Genomic DNA, 21,338 nt, shown 5'->3' with positions numbered 1-21,338 from the left:
ACAACTATTCCCTAATCCCAAGCTATCTGTAGATTTGTGCGAAAATTGGCTTGAAGTTAACAAAGTATAGCGCACACAGCAACAGCGGTGCCGTCTATCACGCAGCTGCAGCAGTGAGAAATTGGTGGCGACGGGGAAAATGGCTGGTTCTTATAGGGCAAGGACATGTGACATACACTGCCAATGACACATGCCTTTGCTTGTGTGAAAAAAAGCAGTTCGCTCCGTGTGTGTGCTGCTGATAGACTGACAGATTGCACCTCCCCACTGTAAATACGGGAAAGAGAAAAAAAAATGGAGATCTTCATTATTTCTGCAGAGATCCATCCCCTTCCCCTCCCCCCGCCCCGCTGTACACTCAAACTGCGTATTAACAATAAGTTTCAGCATTACTGAGAAAAAATCCAGTTATGATTTTGGTGCACGAACAGTTATCGAACATAACCTCGAACAGCCGAATTTTTTTCAAATCGTTCGTGTTCGCCGAACGGCTCGAACACCGCCCAAAACAGCTCGAATTTGAGATTGGTGAACAGTTCGAGTTGAACACCGCTCATCTCTACTCAAAATGAAAGTGGGAATGTCAGAGTATAGAAAAAAAGGAAGCCAGCAACTGATGACATTGGACTTGTGTGCTGGCATTTTTTGGGACCCATAACATTTTCTATTTTTATTTACAAAAAAGAAAAAAGATAAATGGAGCCGTGTGATGGGTTGTTTTTTCAATGGCAAGCTGACATTTTTAATGACAACTGTCAGGGTTTCACAGTGACTACATCGGGGAGACCACACAATATCTCACCATTGCCGTCACTCTGTCAGGATTTTGCTAGGGATTCACGAGCACACGATCCCCACTACTCACTATGTAGCTATCGGCAGGAGAGCAGAAAGCGTATGATGTCACACCTTCGGATTCCAACGCATGTAATACGTGTATATGCCCCAGTACGGTTACTACCAGCTTCACAATAGCTCAATTATTATTGTTCTCTGCCACCACCAGCCAGATTGTAAATTCATCATTGGTTGATCGCAGAAGCCCGGAAGTAATACCATTTTTTCCGCTATGAATTTACCTTCCTACCTTCCTTTATAGACCACACATGACATAGTTGTGGTCTGCTATTTTGTCACTTTTGCGCCACAGCCCCTGAGGGGCTTACAGCAATGGAAAAAGATCCATATTGTTCTTTAGCTGACCCTGTCACTAAAATTATGGGCCCCATTATTATCGGAATTATGGAACTCCCAATAGTCCATATTTCGGGTTGGCACTGGCCCGGCTGATGGACCTCTGTTAAATTCCCTTGATGTCCTGGGAATAAAGTTTCCTCAGCTAGATGTAAATTGTCGCAGGTCTGTGTCAGGGGGAAGCATACTCACATTCTAATTGGGTTTGTAGCACCTTCCTTTGTGCTAGCATTTTTTTTACAAGCCCCTTCTGCTGTGTGGGCTAATTTGCATTGGAACAGGTGGTCCAGGTGTCAGCTCTTGGTTCTTTGACAAATGGTGGATAAGGGAGAGGTGAAAGGGGCTACAGGGGGAAAAAGAATATTTTCTATGACAACAACATTTTGGGGTAGACAATATTTTTAACATTTCTTATTGCATTTTGTGGCAGAGTTGCATGAAAAAAATGGAAAATCTGGCTTTTTTTTTACTTTATGGCTTGTACCATATGTTTTAATTAATTTTATATTTGAATAGATTGGACTTTTACAAATGCAATGACACCAAATATATTCATTTTCAAAGTGGTTTGTATTTATGTTTTTTTTTTTTTTTTAGATTTAATAACATTTTTTTTATTGTACTTTTTAGTCCCTTTGGGGGACTTGAACCTGAGATCGTCTGATTGCTTGTTTTATTTACAGCAATACTACATATAGAGAAAATCAAAATCACTTATGAAGCCCAGCCACAGGCTGTCTTCACAGGAGCACCATCATGGTAGGCACAGGGTCCTTCAGCAGGCCCTAAATGACATGGCAACCCATCGGCATCCTGCAAATATATGTAACACTGGACCAATTGGTCTTCACCACGCACTTTAAAAGCCACTCTAAAGCCAACATAATACATGGGGATCAGAAGTGTCAGGAAGTTCAGGGGGTCTGTTGGCCTCTGTTCGACAAATTTCCATTAGGATCCTGTTTTCAAATGCTGAGACAAAGACTGCCTCAATTTTCTGTCCTGTTGAAAGTAATCCTATTGGATTCTCCTATTTGTACAATACTTTTCAAGATAAGATTAAGCTATAAGAGAAATGTAAAAATCTATTTGGTAAAAAAAAAGCTTAATTTCTAAAGAGATAAATTAAATAAAGTGTTGTTATTCTTAAGTTTGTCCTATTAAAAAAATCTTTTTTTTTTAACATGGTAAAACAATGACATTTCAACAATAAATGTAGCGAGAATCTAGACATAGATTATTAAACATCAATACTTATTATATTATAATATATTAATATGTTATTATATATTATTAATATGTCCTATTTATTTTCCTCTAGAAAAAAGAGAGAAATGTGCTCTTGCACATAATCCAAAATTTGCAGAAATCATAGATCTAAAGGAAGCTTATTACAGCAATGATAAAGTTACCATGAAGTGTAGCAGAGGATACAAGATGTACGGCTCTGCAACTATTCGGTGTATTGATGGAAAATGGGAGCAACCTCCAGAGTGCTACGGTAAGTTTTTTTTGTTCTTTAAGATATATTTTTTTCATATATAGATACTTTTAAATATATCATATATACAGTGGCGTACCACCAATAGCGGCAGACCACGCCACTGCTATGGGGCCCGTGGCCAGAGGGGGCCCGTGAGGGCCCCAAGCAGCGTGGTAACGAGGAGGATAGGTGAGTAGGAGGTTGCGGCGGCAGAGGAGCGGGTTGCGGCAGTGAAGGAGTGAGCACACGAGGTAGCCGCTGCTGCAGCTACCACGTGTGCCCGCTGCTAAAGGGACATGAACATTCCCTCTTCTCCACTCCCATGGGCGTGGAGAAGAACGAATATTCATTCTCTTTAGTAGCGGGCACGGAGGAGCGCTGAGCACCGGCTCCTGCTGTCAGTGCAGAGGAGTGAATGTGCTGGCAGCCACTCACCTCGGCTTCTGAGAGCGCGCGCTGTTCAGATGCCGGCATGAGCTGCTGCAGACAGGACGCAGCGCTGGAGCAGAGGTGAGGAAGGAAGGTGAGTATAAGTGTTTATTGTTTTATGTGTGCAGTGATTGGGGGATGAGGAAGCCACAATACCAGGATACTTGGATTAAGTAGGCCTCACATACAAGGAATGGGGCATTGAGGAGGCCACACGTACCAGGATTTGGGGGTTGAGGAGGCCACACATACCAGGATTTGGGGATTGAGGAGGCCACGTACCAGGATTTGGGGATTGAGGAGGCCAGACGTACCAGGATTTGGGGATTGAGGAGGCCACACGTACCAGGAATGGGGGATTGAGGAGGCCACACGTACCAAGAATGGGGGATTGAGGAGGCCACATGTACCAGGAATGGGGGATTGAGAAGGCCACACGTACCAGGAATGGGGGATTGAGGAGGCCACACGTACCAGGAATGGGAGATTGAGGAGGCCACACATACCAGGATTTGGGGGTTGAGGAGGCCACACATACCAGGATTTGGGGGTTGAGGAGGCCACACATACCAGGATTTGGGGGTTGAGGAGGCCACACATACCAGGATTTGGGGGTTGAGGAGGCCTCACATTCCAGGATTTGGGGGTTGAGGAGGCCACACGTACTAGGATTTGGGGATTGAGGAGTCCACACATACCAGGGATTGTGGGATTGAGGGGGCTACACATACCAGGGATTGTGGGATTGAGGGGGCCACACATACCAGGGATTGTGGGATTGAGGGGGCCACACATACCAGGGATTGTGGTAATGAGGGGGCCACACATACCAGGGATTGTGGGATTGAGGGGACCACACATACCAGGGATTGTGGGATTGAGGGGGCCACACATACCAGGGATTGGGGGATTGAGGAGGCTACACATACCAGGGATTGTGGGGGCCACACATACCAGGGATTGTGGGATTGAGGGGCCACACCTACGAGGATGGGGAAATTTACCAGTAGCTGCTGCATTTCCCACCCTAGGCTTATACTCAAGTCAATAGGTTTTCCCATTTTTATGTGGTAAAATTAGGGGCCTCGGCTTATATTCGGGTCGACTTATTTAAAATATACGGTATTTTAAAATCAGTGAGTACGTGGTGCCCATAATACTGCAGGACTGTGGCGTGCATTATACTATATGGGGGCTGCATTTTACCCTATGGGGTGTATAATATACTGTATGGAGGACTATGGGGAGTGCATTATATTCTATGGAGGACCATGGGAAGTTCATTATACTATATGGAGGATTATGGGGGGCGCATTATACTATATGGAGGTTTATGGGGGGAGCATTATACTATATGGAGGATTATGGTGGCGCATTATACTATACGGAAGATTATTGGTGGTGCATTATACTATATGGAAGGCTATGTGGGGCCATTATAATATTTTGATGGCTATGTGGGGGGCCATTATACAGTATGAAAGCAATTATACAGTGTGAAGGTTTGTGTGGGGTCCATTATATTGTTTGTAGGGCTGTGTGGGGGCCATTATACTGTTTGGAGGGCTGTGTTGGGGCCATGAGAGTGTTTGGAGGGCTCTGTGGGGTTCACAGTTGGGGGATTATACTGTGTTAGGGTCACCATACTTTGCCGTAGGAGTTGAAGTGGGGTACAATAGGGTCATTATACTGTGCATGTGAAGGAATGCACCATAGGGGTATCATACTGTTTGGGGGGCACTTTTGTTGGCATCATACTTTATGGGGGCAATGAAGGAGGAATCTACGACTTCAGAAGGAGGTAAATTACTATGTAAAGGCTGGAAAGTTATGAGATCTGCTCTTCTGTGACACAGACAAATATTTATTTTTTGTAGGGGGGGGGGCAATTAGACCTTCTGCTATGGGGCCCCATGACTTCTATGTACGCCCCTGCATATATATCTAAAATGTTGTGCTGATTAATTACACTATATTGCTTATCTTTATAGGAAAGCCATCAAAATATTGCCAGAAGTCACCAAACACTCTCACTACTTCAATAATACTTTTAAATACCTGCCTGTTCAGAATGTGCTATTAAAAAATATATTTCTTTTTAACATAATTGAAGCTAATAAAATATGAACAGTGAGAATCACTGATGTCAGATGTCAGTGATTTTTCAAATATGCAAAAATGGTCCTAGTGTCATCAGTGTTTTTCATCCAATCAGAGTTTGGTCAGTGTGTCAGTTTATACATTATTAGTCATTCATCAAAGATTGGAATGAATAAAAAAAGGCTTCTCTGATCGATTGCAATGTTAATCATGGAGAGTTTATGGATTTCAGATTGATGACATCAGTGTGCAGTTAGTGATTTCCATAGACCTGTCGACTTAAATGCCTAATTTTGATCAATGACTAAAATAAAAAATGGACATCTCTCCATGAGTTATTTTGCAAATAATCGATTCAAACAAAATTACTGGATTTTGTTGAAACGTGAGTGGATTTTTAGGCTATGTGCCCACGATGCAGAAATGCTCCGGATTTTTTCCTGAGCGTTTCTGCATCTCCATGGCAGAAAAAAACGCATGCGGATTGTACATGCGGATTGTGCATGCGTTTTTCCTGCCAGGGACAAGCGGATGTGAAGCGTTCTTCACATGCATTTCCGCATGCGGGCTGACAAGCGCTTTCCAAGTGATTTTAGCTTCACTTGGAAAGTGCTTGTCAACTTGGTCACACTATATAAATCCATGCAAACGGCATGGATTTATATACTGTGACCGAAAGAATGGTAAAAAATAAAAAATAAATCTATGCTTACCTTCCGATAGCCCCCGGTGTCTTGCTTCGCTCCATCCTGGCTGCCGGAAGATCGCGGTACACTGAAGGACCTGCCGACATCAGTGTCGCGTGACCCGTCACATGACTATGACGTCAGCGCAGGTCCTCCAGTCCATCGCGATCTGCCGGCAAGGTAGGACGAGCGCAGCGGGGTCCATCAGAAGGTAAGAATAATATAGATTTTTTATTTTATTCTTTTCTTTACAGTTTCTATGGTACCTGGGTCCGGAGGAGAGTGTCCTGTCCTCCACACCCGGGTACCATCCACACATTGCACACAAGTATTCCGCATGTGCTTATCTAGTGAAGCGGAATGCACGAGTTCTAATGCAAGTCAATGGCGGCGAAAACGCAGAGCTTCCACAAAATAATTGGTAGTGCAGCGTTTTTTTCCGCAATGATAATCCGCAGTGGAAATTTCCGCAGCATGTGCACAGCACATGCTGATTATCATTGGGGGACATGGCAGACCTTCTACCATGCGTTTTTGCCGCTGCGGAAACGCTTAAAAAATGCATCGTTGGCACACAGCCTTAAGGTGAATTCAGTAAGCCCATTGGGATTAAGTGAGAATTTTAGTTTTTGCTGTGTTTTTTTTTTTTGATAAACAACCAATCTTAATTTGAAATATAGTATAAAACATTTATGCAACAGCTATTATTAAAAGTCTGGCATAGATTTGTATGTGATTACTTGCTACATCTTCTTTATTAACGAAAATAAATGTTCTCCATAATATATAAGGGAAGAAGAATGTATTTTTGTTATAGATATGATTGTAAAAATCTGTCAAGTTCTCATTGTTATTATAGTGAATACTGAAACAAGGCTATCAATCTATTAAAGTTTACATGATCCTTAGCTGCTGCTGGGACCACTTAACCCCCTCCTCTGCAAACAGATAATTAACCCCTTCGCCACCTCGGGGTTTTCTGTTTTAATTTTTTGCTCCCCTTTTTCCCAGAGCCATAACTTTTATATTTTTCCCTCAATATGGCCATGTGAGGACTTTTTTGTGGGATGAGTTGTACTTTTGAACAAAATCATTGGTTTTACAATATCAAGTACTGGAAAACAGGAAAAAAATTACAAGTGCAGTGAAATTGCAGTTTTTCTGTTTTTTTATGAAGTTCACTAAATGCTAAAAAGGACCTGCCATTATGATTCCCACGTCATTATGAGTTTGCACATACTAAACATGTATAGGTTATTTTTGTTTAATCAGTGAAAAAAAATCCAAAGTTTGTAAAACATAAAATAATAAAATGGCGCCATTTTCCAAGACCCGCAGCATCTACATTTTTCGTGATCTGTGGCTGAGTGGGGGCTTATTTTTTGTGCACTGAGCTGACTTTTTATTTATACCATTTTGGTATAGATACAAAGTTTTGATCATCCATTACAGCATTTTAATGCAATGTTGCAATGACTGAAAAAAAACGTAATTCTGGAATTTTGTCTCCATGAGAAACTAGCATCTGCAATCTTTAGATCACCTGTGTTACACGTAGAAGGGCTTCAGCACTGCTATGTGTAACAAAAATGCTCATTTGCCATGAGCATCGACCGCTAGGCAGCACTCATAGCAGTTCCGCATTGACAACCACAGGGGTTTCCTACAGACCACGTATTGTCATGTCAACCCATTGGCGCCCTGCGATCATGTGACAGGGTTGGAGCTAATGACACTCTTCCGGCGCTGCCATGTTAAATTCCACTGTTGGAGCATTTTACATGTTAACATACGTGAGTGGATCATGATTCCACCCCCAGCTGTTAGGGGCACACGACAGCTGATCAGATCAGCTGTCATGTGCCGGAAACGATGTGTGCTTATGGCCGGAGCCGCACCAAATAGGGGGAGGTGACCTTGGACATACCTAAGGTCATAAAGGGATTAAAGAGGATTAGCTAATGGATAGCAGATGTGAGCCCTATTCCAAGCTTGCCTAGGAATCCGGAGGGTGACATATTTATGACCCTTGCTTGCATGTGTCTCAAATGTAAAGAGACTGATTTGAGCTTCTTTGTTCCATTCAAATTATTGTGAATGTTGAGCTTTTTTTATGAATGGCATAGATATGATATATATGAAAGTCATATTTTTGTAGTTGTGACAAAGTGGCTAACATAACATATCGTCTTACGTCACTGGGTGGTGGCCATAACACCTTTAAATTAAATCACGAGCAGATGGATGATGCTATCTATGCCATGTTTCCTATCTGTATAAAGGTAAAATCGTGGTAGGAAAAATGACAGTAATGTCAACCGCCTGGGACCTCCAGGGGCAAAGATATCAAAGAATTTGGGAATCTCATAATTTTCTAAGACTGAGGCAAATCCTATCATTTTCTGAAAATCAGCCCTGCTGTTAGTCACCAGTAGAGGTGAGCAAAACTTTGCGGTGTTCGCCAAACGGTTCGTCAAACATATCCAAACCCCATTGAATTCATTGGGAGACAAAACCAAGCGCATAGACATTACCTTCAAAGGGGCCAAAAAGCTGCCAAAACAGCTTAAATTAGGGGAAGACATGAGGAAAAGTGGCATTAATTGACCTAGAGTACAAATAGTATAATTATTATTTATTTTTATAGCGCCACTTATTCCATGATGCTTTATATGTGAAAACGGGGTATACAAAGCAAACAACAAGTACAATAATCTTGGGCAAAAAACGAGTCACCGACTGGTACAGGAAGAGAGAGGTCCCTGCCCGCGAGGGCTCACAATCTACAAGGGTTGGGTGAGGATATAGTAGGTGAGAGTAGAGCTGGTCGTACAGTGGTATGGTTGAGCTTGGTTGGTTGTACGCCTGGCGAAAGAGGTAGATCTTCAGGTTAATTTTGAAGGTTTCCATGATAGGAGAGAGTCTGCTATGTTGGGGTAGAGAGTTCCAGAGAAGGGCAGATGCACGGGAAAAATCTTGTATGCGATTGTGGGGTGAGGAGATAAGAGGGGAGTAGAGATGGAGATCTTGTGAGGATCGAAGGTTGAGTGCAGGTAAGTACCAGGAGACTAGGTCTAGGTCACAGATGTTTGGTGGAGACAGGTTTTGGATGGTTTTGCATACCAAGGTTAGGGTTCTGAACTGGAATTTCTGGGCAATGGGGAGCCAGTGAAGCGATTGACAGAGAGGAGAGGCCGGGGAATGGCGGGGGGACAGGTGGATTAGTTGGGCAACAGAGTTTAGGATAGATTGGAGGGGTGCGAGAGTGTTAGAAGAGAGGCCACAGAGCAGGAGGTTGCAGTAGTCGACATGGGAGATGATGAGGGAATGCACAATTGTTATTGCAGATTCGTGCTTGAGGAATGTGCGGATCTGGGAGATTTTTTTTACTTGGAGTCGGCATACTCCTCACCCTGATCCTCCTTCCTCCCACCATTCCGAGTGCCCGGAGACAACTGATCCCACACGTGGACACTCTGAAGAGCAGTTTTGTTCATCTTTCCATTTATAGATTCTGGCCTCTCGCTTGGTCCGATTCTACTGGGGAACCAGAAGATCTCATGTAGCAATTCCCAAATATTTCTGCAGCCATGGTCACACAAAGGTGATGGTAGGAAAGTGCAATTACTGTTGAAAAAGGTGGGTGATGATGAGACACAATGGACAGAAAGTCAGGAGGAGGACCAGGGTGTGGAAGTGTAAGATGGATGATGAAGTCACTGACCCAACCTGATAATGTCACATGCATAGTGAGAACAGCAGCGCAGTGGGGGGAGGGAGGCATAGCACCACAATAGGCAGGAAGAAGCAGTGGGGTGGCAACAGACACAAGACGGGCAACTGTTCCTCAAAACACCAATACCAGGGAAGTTGCCAGTCCAACTGCTGGGACTTCCCGAGTCTTGGTCATTTTTAAAGACTGTCTAGTTAATCACAAAAAAATCCATTTGCAACATCATCCATGCCAGCATCAGCAGGGGCCTGACCACCACCAGCATGCTCAGACATATGTTCTCCCTCTGATATTAACAAACAGGTCATGCTGGAGAAACTTGCACCTACTGCCACTCAGTGTCCTCAGCTCCTTTGTGAGAAACTATTGCTTGGACAGCCGGTCTACCAAACAAAATTTAGGAGATATGGAAATTGTGGATGGCTTTGCTTCTGGTACTGGGTGCTAATTCCAAACTATGGTGTGCCATTCCCTAGATAGCCTTGGCTGGTTGGAGACAAGCTGATTCCCAGAGAAAAGTACCAGCAAGATGGAGGCCTCTATAATCATGAAGGAGTTTGCATTGTTCACAGATATGCTATTGGTCAGCGAACGAGAATAAATAGGTTTGAACAACACACAACTGACAGACTTTAATTGGAGTGTAATATCTGGCACACTCCCAAAAAATTCTGGAATATTAGCACAATAATATCTGATCCTGTTTGATGACCATGGTTTTAGGCAGTGGCCTATTAGTATAATATTGGTCAGCGACACACAACTGGCAGACTTTAACTGGATTTTAATATGTCATTCTCCAAAAAATGTGAAGATTATTACTGCAGTAATATCGGATCACATCTGATGACCACAGTTTTAGGCAGTGGCGTTAGAGATGGTATTGGTCAGCAACTAAGTGTGAATAGGTTGAACAACGCACAACTGACAGATTTTAACTGACGTGTAATACTTAGCACGCTTCAAAAAATGTCACGATTATTACCACAGTAATATCGGATGTCTTTTGAAGGACAAGTTTCTCTGCTTCCACAATACAGCAATGTGAATAAAATAAAAAAAATCTGGCTGTATTCTGCCAACAAGCAAATGGAATAGTAAAATGATGCACCATATTGCTTTTTAAGCAAATAATCAGGATTAATGACGCACCCCCTGGGCCGTGGGGTACCCGGTGCCGGGCCGGTAGATGCTGGGGGATATTACATTGGCGGTGACCCAGTCCGTGACCCAGGGCGGTCAATAACAGGGGTTCATTTACAGGGGATTTATGTGCAAAGTTCGTGATGCCACCTGTGTTATGCGGCTACAGGAGCCGCCGCTGCTGTGCAGAACCTCTGGAGCTGGTATTAGGGCAGTAGGGTTGGTTCAGCTTTCCACAGGTAGAGCTTAGCTCCAGGGCAGTGTAGATGTAGTAGGTTGTGCTGGGTGTTGTAGTGCCGGGGGTGATGGCGCAGGCAATAATCACAGAGACAGTGGGGTGCAGTCTTCCGAGTTTACTCACAGTTCTTAAGTTCCTCAGGTTCCAAGTTCCAGACTACAACCTCCCACGTCGTGCTGCGCTTACTCAGGGAGGGGTTCAGTCCACTCTCAGATATCTCCGGAGTTCTTAACGGAACCCGCTTCTGTGTCCTCTCTCTGGCCGTCCCCCTGCACCTCATACCACGTTTTCCAATCTGGTACCCGCGGGCCTTGTCGGGTGACGTCTGTTCCATCCCCTGGGTCCTCTATAGCTACCTTCTTGGTGAGACTGATATGGACTGTTGGCTGCAGGACTTGAAATACTGCAGCCTCCGTTTTCTAGTTGAGTCTTGAGTCATAAAGTCCTCTGCTAGTTGAGGGACAGGTCCCCTTTGTGTTGCCTGACCCCTCCACCTCCTGGTAGATTCAGGCGTACGGGTGGCCTCCAGCACTGCCCGTACCCCTGGGGTCCCTTCTTCCATTTCTGGAGCCCTTCCTGCTCCCTCTCCTCTTTCTTAAGTTCTGGGCCTCTCCTCAGGCCCTCTGCCTGAGCAGAGCTCCTGCAGAGCCCTGCTCCACTCCTCTCACTGTAGACTGACCATTCTCACACTCTCCTCAGACTGTCTTGTCTTTCTAAGATGGCTCCTCTTTTTATACCCTTCTCCTCATGTTCTCCCCTTAGCTACTTCCTCCACCCATACCCACTACATAGTTCCTTCCCCCCAGCTAGGGACCCGGGACTGTGCTCTCCCTTAGGAGCAATCATGCAGGTGTTAGGGTCCTGAGCTGTACTCCTTCCTTACCTGAGAGTGAGATACTACACCTCTGGGTGAGATGCAGTACCTCTGTGACGACTGAACCCTCAGGGGCACCACATTAAGAGCAAAAAAAAAAATTACCGTATATTCCGGCGTATAAGACGACCTGGTGTATAAGACGACCCCCCTACTTTCCTGTTAAAATATAGAGTTTAGGATATATTCACCGTATAAGACTACCCCTTTTCCAACGCATACCAAACACCGGTAAAAATTAAAAAAAAACAGATTTGAATTTAACATGGTCCTTTTTTAATTTAAATTCTTATGACATGCAGGTATATAGCAGGAAAACTGTCACTCATAAACATATTAAAATAGGGGGGACCCCACGTCATTTTTTGGGGGGGTCCCCCATTCTAATAGCTAGTAAAGGCTAGGTATTCAGCTGGGGGCTGATATTAGTAGCCTGGGAAGCTCCGTGGGTATTACCCCCTTCCCAGACTTCAAACATCTGCCCCAGCCGTCTGCTTAACCTCCGCTAGAGACTATAATGATGGTGGATCCCACGCCAATTTTCTTTTTAAAAAATCCTTTATTTTAACACTAAATGACAATTGAGGGGTTAATAAAGATGCAGTCCCTAAATTACTATTAATTTTGTAATTAATTTTTCCCAAAAATGTTGACGTGGGCTTCGCCATATTTTTGTGTCCAGCCAGGTACAGCAGGCAGGAACGGGCTGCCCCCAACCACCAGCTGCCTATTTGTACCTGGCCGGACACAACAATATAGGGAAGCCCTTTTTTTTTTAATTATTTCATGAAATAATTAAAAAAAAAAGACGTGGGGCTTCGCCCTATTTTTGTGTCCAGCCAGGTACAACTAGGCAGCTGGGGGCTGGAATCTGCAGCGCAGGGAGACCCAAGCTTTCTGGGCCCCCCCCGCTGCAAATTGCAGTCCGCAGCCACCCCGGAAAATGGCGCGTTCATAGAAGCGCCATCTTCTGGCGCTGTACCCAACTCATCCAGGGCCCTGGTGCGGTGGCTCACTGGGTAATAAAGGGGTTAGGGCCAGCTTGGCATTATCAGCTGGCCCTAAGCCCGAAATTCATGGGGTCACGCCAATATTAGACATGACCGCCATGAATTTCTAGTAAAGTAATTAAAAAAAACACAACACCCAGAATAAAGTCCTTTAATTGAAATAAAGACACAATTTTTTAATGTTCTAAATTAAACCATACTTACCATCACGCCCATTCCAGCTGAAGCCAACGATCTCCTGCAATAAAAGTAAAATAATAAAGCAACCTCATCCTTACCTCTCCATGGTTCCCAGGACCGGTCCAGCTCTGCTACATTCACATGACAGGCTGCACCGCAGCAGAACGCTGCCGTTCAGCTTGCCATGCGGCAGACACTGAGAAGCGCAGGCATGCTTGTGCTCCTCAGTGTCTGACTGTGACGGCATCCAGATGAGCCGAGATCATGTCCAATGAACTCGGCTCACCTCATGCACGTCACTGACAGCGTGGGAAAATTCTCCTGCTCCCCGCATGCGCAGTAGAAGTTTCCCACGCTGTCAGTGACGGACGTCCAGGAGGTGAGCTGAGTTCATTGTCGGCTCATCTGGATGCCGTCACAGAGAGACACTGAGGAGCGCAAGCATGCCTGCGCTTCTCAGTGTCTGCGGGATGAGAGGCTGGATGGCAGCGTTCTGCTGCGGTCCAGCCTGTCATCTCGATGTAGCAGAGCTGGACCGGTCCTGGGAACCATGGAAAGGTAAGGATGAGGTTGCTTTATTATTTTTCTTTTATTGCAGGAGATCGTTGGCTTCAGCTGGAATGGGCGTGACGGTAAGTATGGTTTAATTTAGAACAATAAAGAATTGTGTCTTTATTTCAATTAAAGGACTTTATTCTGGGTGTTTGTGTTTTTTTTAACTTTGACTATGGGGTTAGTAATGGGGGTGTCTTATAGACGCCTCTCCATTACTAACCTGGGCTTGATGTCAGCTAGCTTTATAAGCTGACATCAACCCCAACCCTATTACCCCCTGCCACCGCACCAGGGCAGCGTGGAAGAGCGAGGCTAAGTGCCAGAATTGGCGCATCCTATGGATGCGCCATTTCTGGGGCGGCTGACGGCTGGTGTTTCTAGCCTGGGAGGGGGCCAATATTCATGGCTCCCTTCCTGGGCTATTAATATCAGCCCCCAGCTGTCTGCCTAGCCTTTGCTAGCTATTAAATTAGGGGGGACCCCACGTCATTTTTTTTGGGGGGTCCCCCATTTTAATAGCTAGTAAAGACTAGGTATTCAGCTGGGGGCTGATATTAGTAGCCTGGGAAGCTCCGTGGGTATTACCCCCTTCCCAGGCTTCAAACATCTGCCCCAGCTGTCTGCTTAACCTCCGCTAGAGCCTAAAATTAAGGGGAACCCCACGCCAATTTTTTTAATAATAAATCCTTTATTTTAATACTAAATGACAAGTACAGTAACCAACACTATCACTGTACTTCATATATATGTGACTGACATGTTTCTATCTATCTAATCTATGTGTGATTCTCTATTCTTTCTATTCTAAATTGTCGGGTACAGATGCTGAATTGCCGGCCGGCTTTTTTAAAGAGACAGTGCATGAAAACACTATTATTTGTTTTAATAAATCCTTTACACTAAATGACAAGTACAGTAAGCAACACTGTCACTGTACTTCGTATATATGTGACTGACATGTTTCTATCTATCTAATCTATGTGTGAAGCTCTATTCTTTCTATTCTAAATTGTCGGGTGCCGGCTTATGCCGCTGCTGAATTGCCGGCTTTTCATATATTGTCACAGAAGCGATGCGAACTTCCCTGCTCCGGACACAGCGCAGCGCTTCTGTGACAAGTGAAAGCTGTCGGCACAGAAGCCCTGCGCTGTGTCCGGAGCTGGGAATACGCAGCGATGTGTCAGTTTCAGCACAGAAGCGCTGACTGTCTGGACCTACCGCCGCCGTATTTTAACTCCCTCCACCTTATATTAACTCCGACATGGCAGGGATACGGCCACGGCAGCTTATTAACACCCCCAGAGTATCCCCGCATGTCAATTTCTGAAAGTTTAAAAGCATTACCGGCGTATAAGACGACCCCAGACTAGACAGAAGATTTTTCAGTCTTCAAAAGTCGTCTTATACGCCGGAATATACGGTAGCCCTGATATCTATGGCTATGGATATTTGTAACAGCTGCAGACAGAACGTGCAATGGACCCTATTCTGTGCTGTACACTCTCCCCAAACTGCCTAACTGCCTAAATTTTGCTATCACCAGGATTAATAATATGCAACTGGATTAGACCTTAGAAGGACTGTTAGGTCAGGTTTGCATATACAGCTGTGAAATACCTAATACCTCACTAATAAATCACCAATTTTCTCCCTAGCTCCGCAGCCGCTCTCCCTACTCTGCCTGTCTGAAGTGTAGACTGTGACGAGCATAGGGTCACAGGGTCTGATATGGACCTGATAAAGCTATGCAGCCAGCCAATCAGTGTAATGCCACAATCATCATAGCTGCAGCATTACAGTGAGTGGCAGGCAATACCCACATGTTTATTTGCTGTTAAAATAGCGCCAAACATGCGGGGCGGGGATTCGAGCTCCCGTCCGAGCATCCCGGAAGTACTCGCCAAGCGCAGAGCATCTACAACAGTGAAATGCTCAGGCGAGTACCGAGCAGTAGCGAACACGCTCGCTCATCACTAGTTGCTGACCTTCGATCAGCTGTTCAGCAGCAACAGCAGCGGCGGCAGACTCCTAATGTTGGGGACTCTGCGGGTAGGCCGGTCCAGCTTGAGCTCAAAATTGCCCTCCCAGACAGGTTTTCAGGAGGTAGAGACAATTTTTTTGTGTTTAATGAAGCATGTAAATTATACTTTAAGATTTGACCCTACTCTTCTGGAGATAAGGAGCAGCAAGTGGGGATTGTGATCTCACTATTATAAGTAGATCCTTAATCCTCAGCTTTCTCTTTGCCCCAGGGTTCTGCTTGCCTCTGATCAGTTGAAGCATTTTTTGTGGCTCAGGCCCTCATCTTTGATGATCCTGACCAAATCTTCGTGACAGAATCCAGGCTGCGTCGCCTTCAGCAGGGGGATCGGTCAGCGAACTTATAGTTCCGAATTTTGTAAATGGGCAACCGATACCGAGTGGATTGACCCTGCGCTTAGAAGCCAATTTTGTCAGGGTCTTTCAGAAAGGTTAAAGGACGCTTTGGCCATTTACAAAACTCCTGGGTCCTTGGAGGCTTCATGTCATTGGCTATATGCTTAAATAGATGCCTTCAGGATAGGAGGGAAGGATCACCTTCTCATGAACTCCTTTTTTGGGGCAACACCCCAGTCCCGGGGAGGTCGGTCTGGGGGTGAACCTGTACTCATGGATTGGGAGGAGCCCATGCTGTTACGGGGAGCCACTGCATCGCATATTTCCCATGAAATCCGCAAGAGAAAGCGGGTGTGTTTTTTTGTGGTAAAAAGGGACATATTATTTGGGTCTGTCCCTCGGTTCCTAAACAAAAAGGTACATCTGGAACTTGATTGACCCTTGGAATTGTGGGGTTGGATAATCAGGGGATGTGTTTGTCTTCTACATGTGTAGCACCCCGAGGGTTCGGCCGCTACAGGGGTATTGCACCTCTGCCAGAGGTGTGATATTCCACTCCCGGGTGTAATGCACACGCCCGGGCTGAGCGGCGTGTGCGTGTGAATGTAGTGATTCCACTGGACCGTGCCGGAGAGTGAATGCCTGGAGGGGCGTAACTAGGTATTCACCCGATCCGACCAGGGTCGCACGACGGCATACGACGCCAGTGCACCAAGGAGGAACCGAGCAGAGGGACGAGGTGCTACTCCAGGACAGACCCCGGACACGGCTGTTGACCCACACAGGGGAATACAGGAACAGACTGGTAGGCTGGCACACAGACTGGTGGGTATAGGCAGGCACGACTGGTATGCAGGCAGGCGGGTATGCAGGCAGGGGGGTACAGGCAAGCACAGCTAGAGTGCAGACAGGGAGGCACTAGCAGGTAGGAACACAGGCGGGATAGGACCCAGTACACACTGGGACTCAGGAACAATACAGGCAGAGGGGTACAGGCAAGCACAGCTAGAGTGCAGACAGGGAGGCACTAGCAGGTAGGGACACTGGCGGGATAGGACCCAGTACACACTGGGACTCAGGAACAGAACCACAGGTGTGGCGGACAAACACAGCAGAGTGAGGCCGCCCAGAGAGGTGAGCGAGAACAGGGCAGGACAAGGCCGCCTGGAGCGGTGAGCAAGAGTAGAGCAGGACAAGGCCGCCAGGAGCGGTGAGCAAAGGGTCAGAGCTGAGCGAGACTGCCGGAGCAGTGAGCAAGAGTAAAGCAGGACGAGACCGCCTGGAGCGGTGAGCAAGAGTGGAGCAAGACTGCCGGAGCAGTGAGCAAAAGGATAAGAGCGGAGCGAGACTGCCGGAGCAGTGAGCAAAAGGGTCAGAGCGGAGCAAGGCTGCCGGAGCAGCGAGCAAAGGAGTCAGAGCAGGCTAGAACCGCCGGAGCGGTAAGCAAAGGAGTCAGAGCAGGCTAGAACCGCCGGAGCGGTGAGCAAAGGAGTCAGAGCAGGCTAGAACCGCCGGAGCAGTGAGCAAAGGAGTCAGAGCAGGCAAGGCTGAGCAGGGGGGACAGGGCTCTGTTCACACGGAACAGACAGGAAGGGAAAGGCAGAGCCAGATACCCACAGGGTACTTGCAGTGAAGTAGCGAGTGGACCACAAACTCACAAACGGGAGTACAGAGACAACAAGCAGGAGTTAGGTACGAGTTCAGACTCTGCAGAAAAAGGAAGGGAACGGACATAGAGGCAAAACAGGTAAAGGATAGGAGAGAGTTCAGACTGGAACTGAGTGTACGGAGGAGACCGACACTGCAGCGGAATACAGGAGCGGGTCTGGGAATACGGCCCCCAGAGAGGCAGGATGAACAGGCAAGGAGCGTGTTCAGACAGGACAGACAAGATACAGGAGCGGGTCTAGGTAATCGGCCCCTAGAAGGCGGGAGGAATAGGCAAGGAGCGTGTTCAGACAGGCCTGGAAATACAGCCTCCAGGATAGGCAGACAAGAGAACACAGACAGGACTCAGTTCAGACACGGGAATTGATACCGCAAGGCAGGAGACATAGACAGGACTCAGTTCAGACACGGGAACTGAAACCGCAAGGCAGGAGACATAGACAGGACTCAGTTCAGACACGGGAACTGATACCGCAAAGCAGGAGACAAAGAACGGGACCTGGCACCTTCAGAGTGCAAGCACACACTGAATGAAACACTATGCTCAGGCAGGGATAGATGGGAGCAGCTGAGCTATATACCAGGTGACAGACAGCAATAGGCTGAGGACGCACAAGGGGTGTGACCCACAGCAGGTACAAAAAGCAGGAAGTGATCGGGCGCCGCCCTTAAGCAGCAGAAACAGACACAAACAGACAGCATGGAGGGAAGCCAGAGAGACATTCTGGACTGGAGCTCAAGTGCGCGCTCTTGCACAGTGGGAGATGGACCAACATGCAAGGACGCCACCAGGTATGTTACAGTACCCCCCCCCCTTACGCCCCCTCTTCTTCAGGCCTGCCAGAATCTTCCGCAGGGAATTTGAGGACCAGTCGTTCACTTCAAGGAGATCACTTCCACTGTCCACAGGAAAAACTGATCTCATCTGGTTAGCTAGGATGCTACCTCCTATCCAGCCATCCTCAGCAACAGACGAAACGGGTGGAGTACCAGGAACAGCACACAAGGAAGTCTCTCTCCACATATTTTCAGGTGGCACCCCAGAGGGTACAGGAGACAACTGGAAGTCCTTCACCGGGTTGGAGGGGGACAGAGACTTGGGGGTAATCTCTGCTTCGAGGTACATCTTGTCAAGCTCACAGGAAGAAATAGACGGGTTATCAGGTACATAATGAGGAAAAGTCACTGTCTCTTTGTTATCTGGTGGTACCCCGGAGGATTCAGGAAACAACTGGAGGTCCTCCGCCGGGTCAGAAGAGTGCAGCGGCTCAGAGAAAACATCTGCTTCAGAGTACACTAGGTCGGACTCACTGGACGAAGCAGGTGAGGTATCGGGTACCGAGTATAGGAAAGTCTCTGTCCATTCACCACCAGGTGGCACCCCGAAGGGTTCTGGAGACAACTGGCGGTCCTCCGCCTGGTCAGAGGGGTGTAGAGACTCACGGGTAACCTCTGCTTCAGAGTACACTAGGTCGGACTCACTGGACGAAGCAAGCGAGGTATCAGATCCAGGATATAGGAAAGTCTCTGTCCATTCACCACCAGGTGGCACCCAGAAAGGTTCTGGAGACAACTGGAGGTCCTCCGCCTGGTCGGAGGGGTGTAGAGACTTGGGAGTAACCACTGCTTCGGAGTACACTAGGTTGGACTCAGTGGACGAAGCGAGCGAGGTATCAGGTACAGAGTATAGGAGAGTCTCTGTCCTTTCGCTACCAGGTAGCACCCCGAAGGGTTCTGGAGACAACTGGAGGTCCTCCGCCTGGTCGGAGGGGTGTAGAGACTCGGGGGTAACTACCACTTTGGGGTACCCATTGTCAGGCTCACAGGACGAAGCGGACAAAGTATCGAGTACCGGGTGTAGAGAAGTCTCTCTCCATTTGTCATCGAGTGGTATCCCGGAGGATTCAGGAGGCAACAGGGGGTCCTCCACCAGGTAGTAGAGGTGCACAGACTCTGAGGTAACCACAGCTTTGGAGCATCCTTGGACATGCACACCGGTTAAAGTGGGTGAAGCATCTGATGCCGGGTGCAGGAAGTTCTCCTGTGTGGAGTCTGGATGGGCAGAAGTCTCTTTGGGCAGGAGAACTGGTGCACTACCCACGCACATTACCCGTTGGGGCTTCTCCGGGATACAGGGAGATGAAGCTTCAGTAGGGACTTCAAGGTTGGGGTCAGGAGGTCTCAGGGAGGACAGACCCTGGCGTGACGGCTTGCCTCTACGTCTAGCACGTCTGGACTGCCTCTTGAGGTTGGGAGAAGTATTCCGGAAAGTGTAGTCACCCTGTGAGGATTCTGGGTGGGCAGTAGTCTCATTGGGCTGGAGGACTATTGCGCTACCCACACACATTACCCGTCGGGGCTGCTCCGGGATATTGGGAAGTGAAGCTTCAGCAGGGGCTTCAGGGTTAGGGTCCTCGAAGACCATACGAAAGGCCACCAGGAAGGCCTGCAGGTCAAGGACGACAGGATCCCATGCTTCCCATAGGGGGGTGACCCATTTCAAGCCATCACCCGCTAGGTAGTCAATCATAAAGGCCACTTTAGCCCATTTGGAAGGAAAATAGAGAGGGTAGGCCTTAAAGTGTAGCATGCATTGCTCCAAAAATGGACGACACTGTCTTGGATCCCCATAGTAACGTGGCGGATCCGCAGGAACGAGAGCTGATAGGTCCATCTGGACGGTGCGTAATTCGCCTGGAACTCAGCTAAGGAAAAAAAAATGTATTTATTTATTTTAATGCATGTATTCGCTGGAAAACTTCTCAGAGAGCGAAGGCCGTGGGGCTCAACGGGAACCATGGCCTGAGCATGCTGTAATGCACACGCCCGGGCTGAGCGGCGTGTGCGTGTGAATGTAGTGATTCCACTGGACCGTGCCGGAGAGTGAATGCCTGGAGGGGCGTAACTAGGTATTCACCCGATCCGACCAGGGTCGCACGACGGCATACGACGCCAGTGCACCAAGGAGGAACCGAGCAGAGGGACCAGGTGCTACTCCAGGACAGACCCCGGACACGGCTGTTGACCAACACAGGGGAATACAGGAACAGACTGGTAGGCTGGCACACAGACTGGTGGGTATAGGCAGGCACGACTGGTATGCAGGCAGGCGGGTATGCAGGCAGGGGGGTACAGGCAAGCACAGCTAGAGTGCAGACAGGGAGGCACTAGCAGGTAGGAACACAGGCGGGATAGGACCCAGTACACACTGGGACTCAGGAACAATACAGGCAGAGGGGTACAGGCAAGCACAGCTAGAGTGCAGACAGGGAGGCACTAGCAGGTAGGGACACTGGCGGGATAGGACCCAGTACACACTGGGACTCAGGAACAGAACCACAGATGTGGCGGACAAACACAGCAGAGTGAGGCTGCCCAGAGAGGTGAGCGAGAACAGGGCAGGACAAGGCCGCCTGGAGCGGTGAGCAAGAGTAGAGCAGGACAAGGCCGCCAGGAGCGGTGAGCAAAGGGTCAGAGCTGAGCGAGACTGCCAGAGCAGTGAGCAAGAGTAAAGCAGGACGAGACCGCCTGGAGCGGTGAGCAAGAGTGGAGCAACACTGCCGGAGCAGTGAGCAAAAGGATAAGAGCGGAGCGAGACTGCCGGAGCAGTGAGCAAAAGGGTCAGAGCGGAGCAAGGCTGCCGGAGCAGCGAGCAAAGGAGTCAGAGCA

General features: G+C 47.5%; 1 protein-coding gene across 3 annotated transcripts in view; it reads left to right on the top strand.

Moving 5' to 3' along the window:
• The window catches only part of CFH (complement factor H), a 1,056,626-nt gene that overhangs the window by 624,074 nt on the left and 411,214 nt on the right, over positions 1–21,338 (top strand). For all 3 annotated transcript variants that reach the window (XM_073642935.1, XM_073642934.1, XM_073642933.1), the window contains one exon: positions 2,516–2,695. In XM_073642935.1, coding sequence (XP_073499036.1) covers positions 2,516–2,695 — 180 coding nt within the window. The remainder of the gene's footprint in view (positions 1–2,515; positions 2,696–21,338) is intronic.

This window comes from Phyllobates terribilis, unplaced genomic scaffold (genome assembly GCF_046119375.1).
Source record: "Phyllobates terribilis strain yellow unplaced genomic scaffold, ASM4611937v1 Scaffold_8__6_contigs__length_399053987, whole genome shotgun sequence".
Classification (NCBI taxonomy): domain Eukaryota; kingdom Metazoa; phylum Chordata; class Amphibia; order Anura; family Dendrobatidae; genus Phyllobates; species Phyllobates terribilis.
Note: the sequence above shows the minus strand (reverse complement) of the source record. Positions and strands in the feature narration are given on the sequence as shown.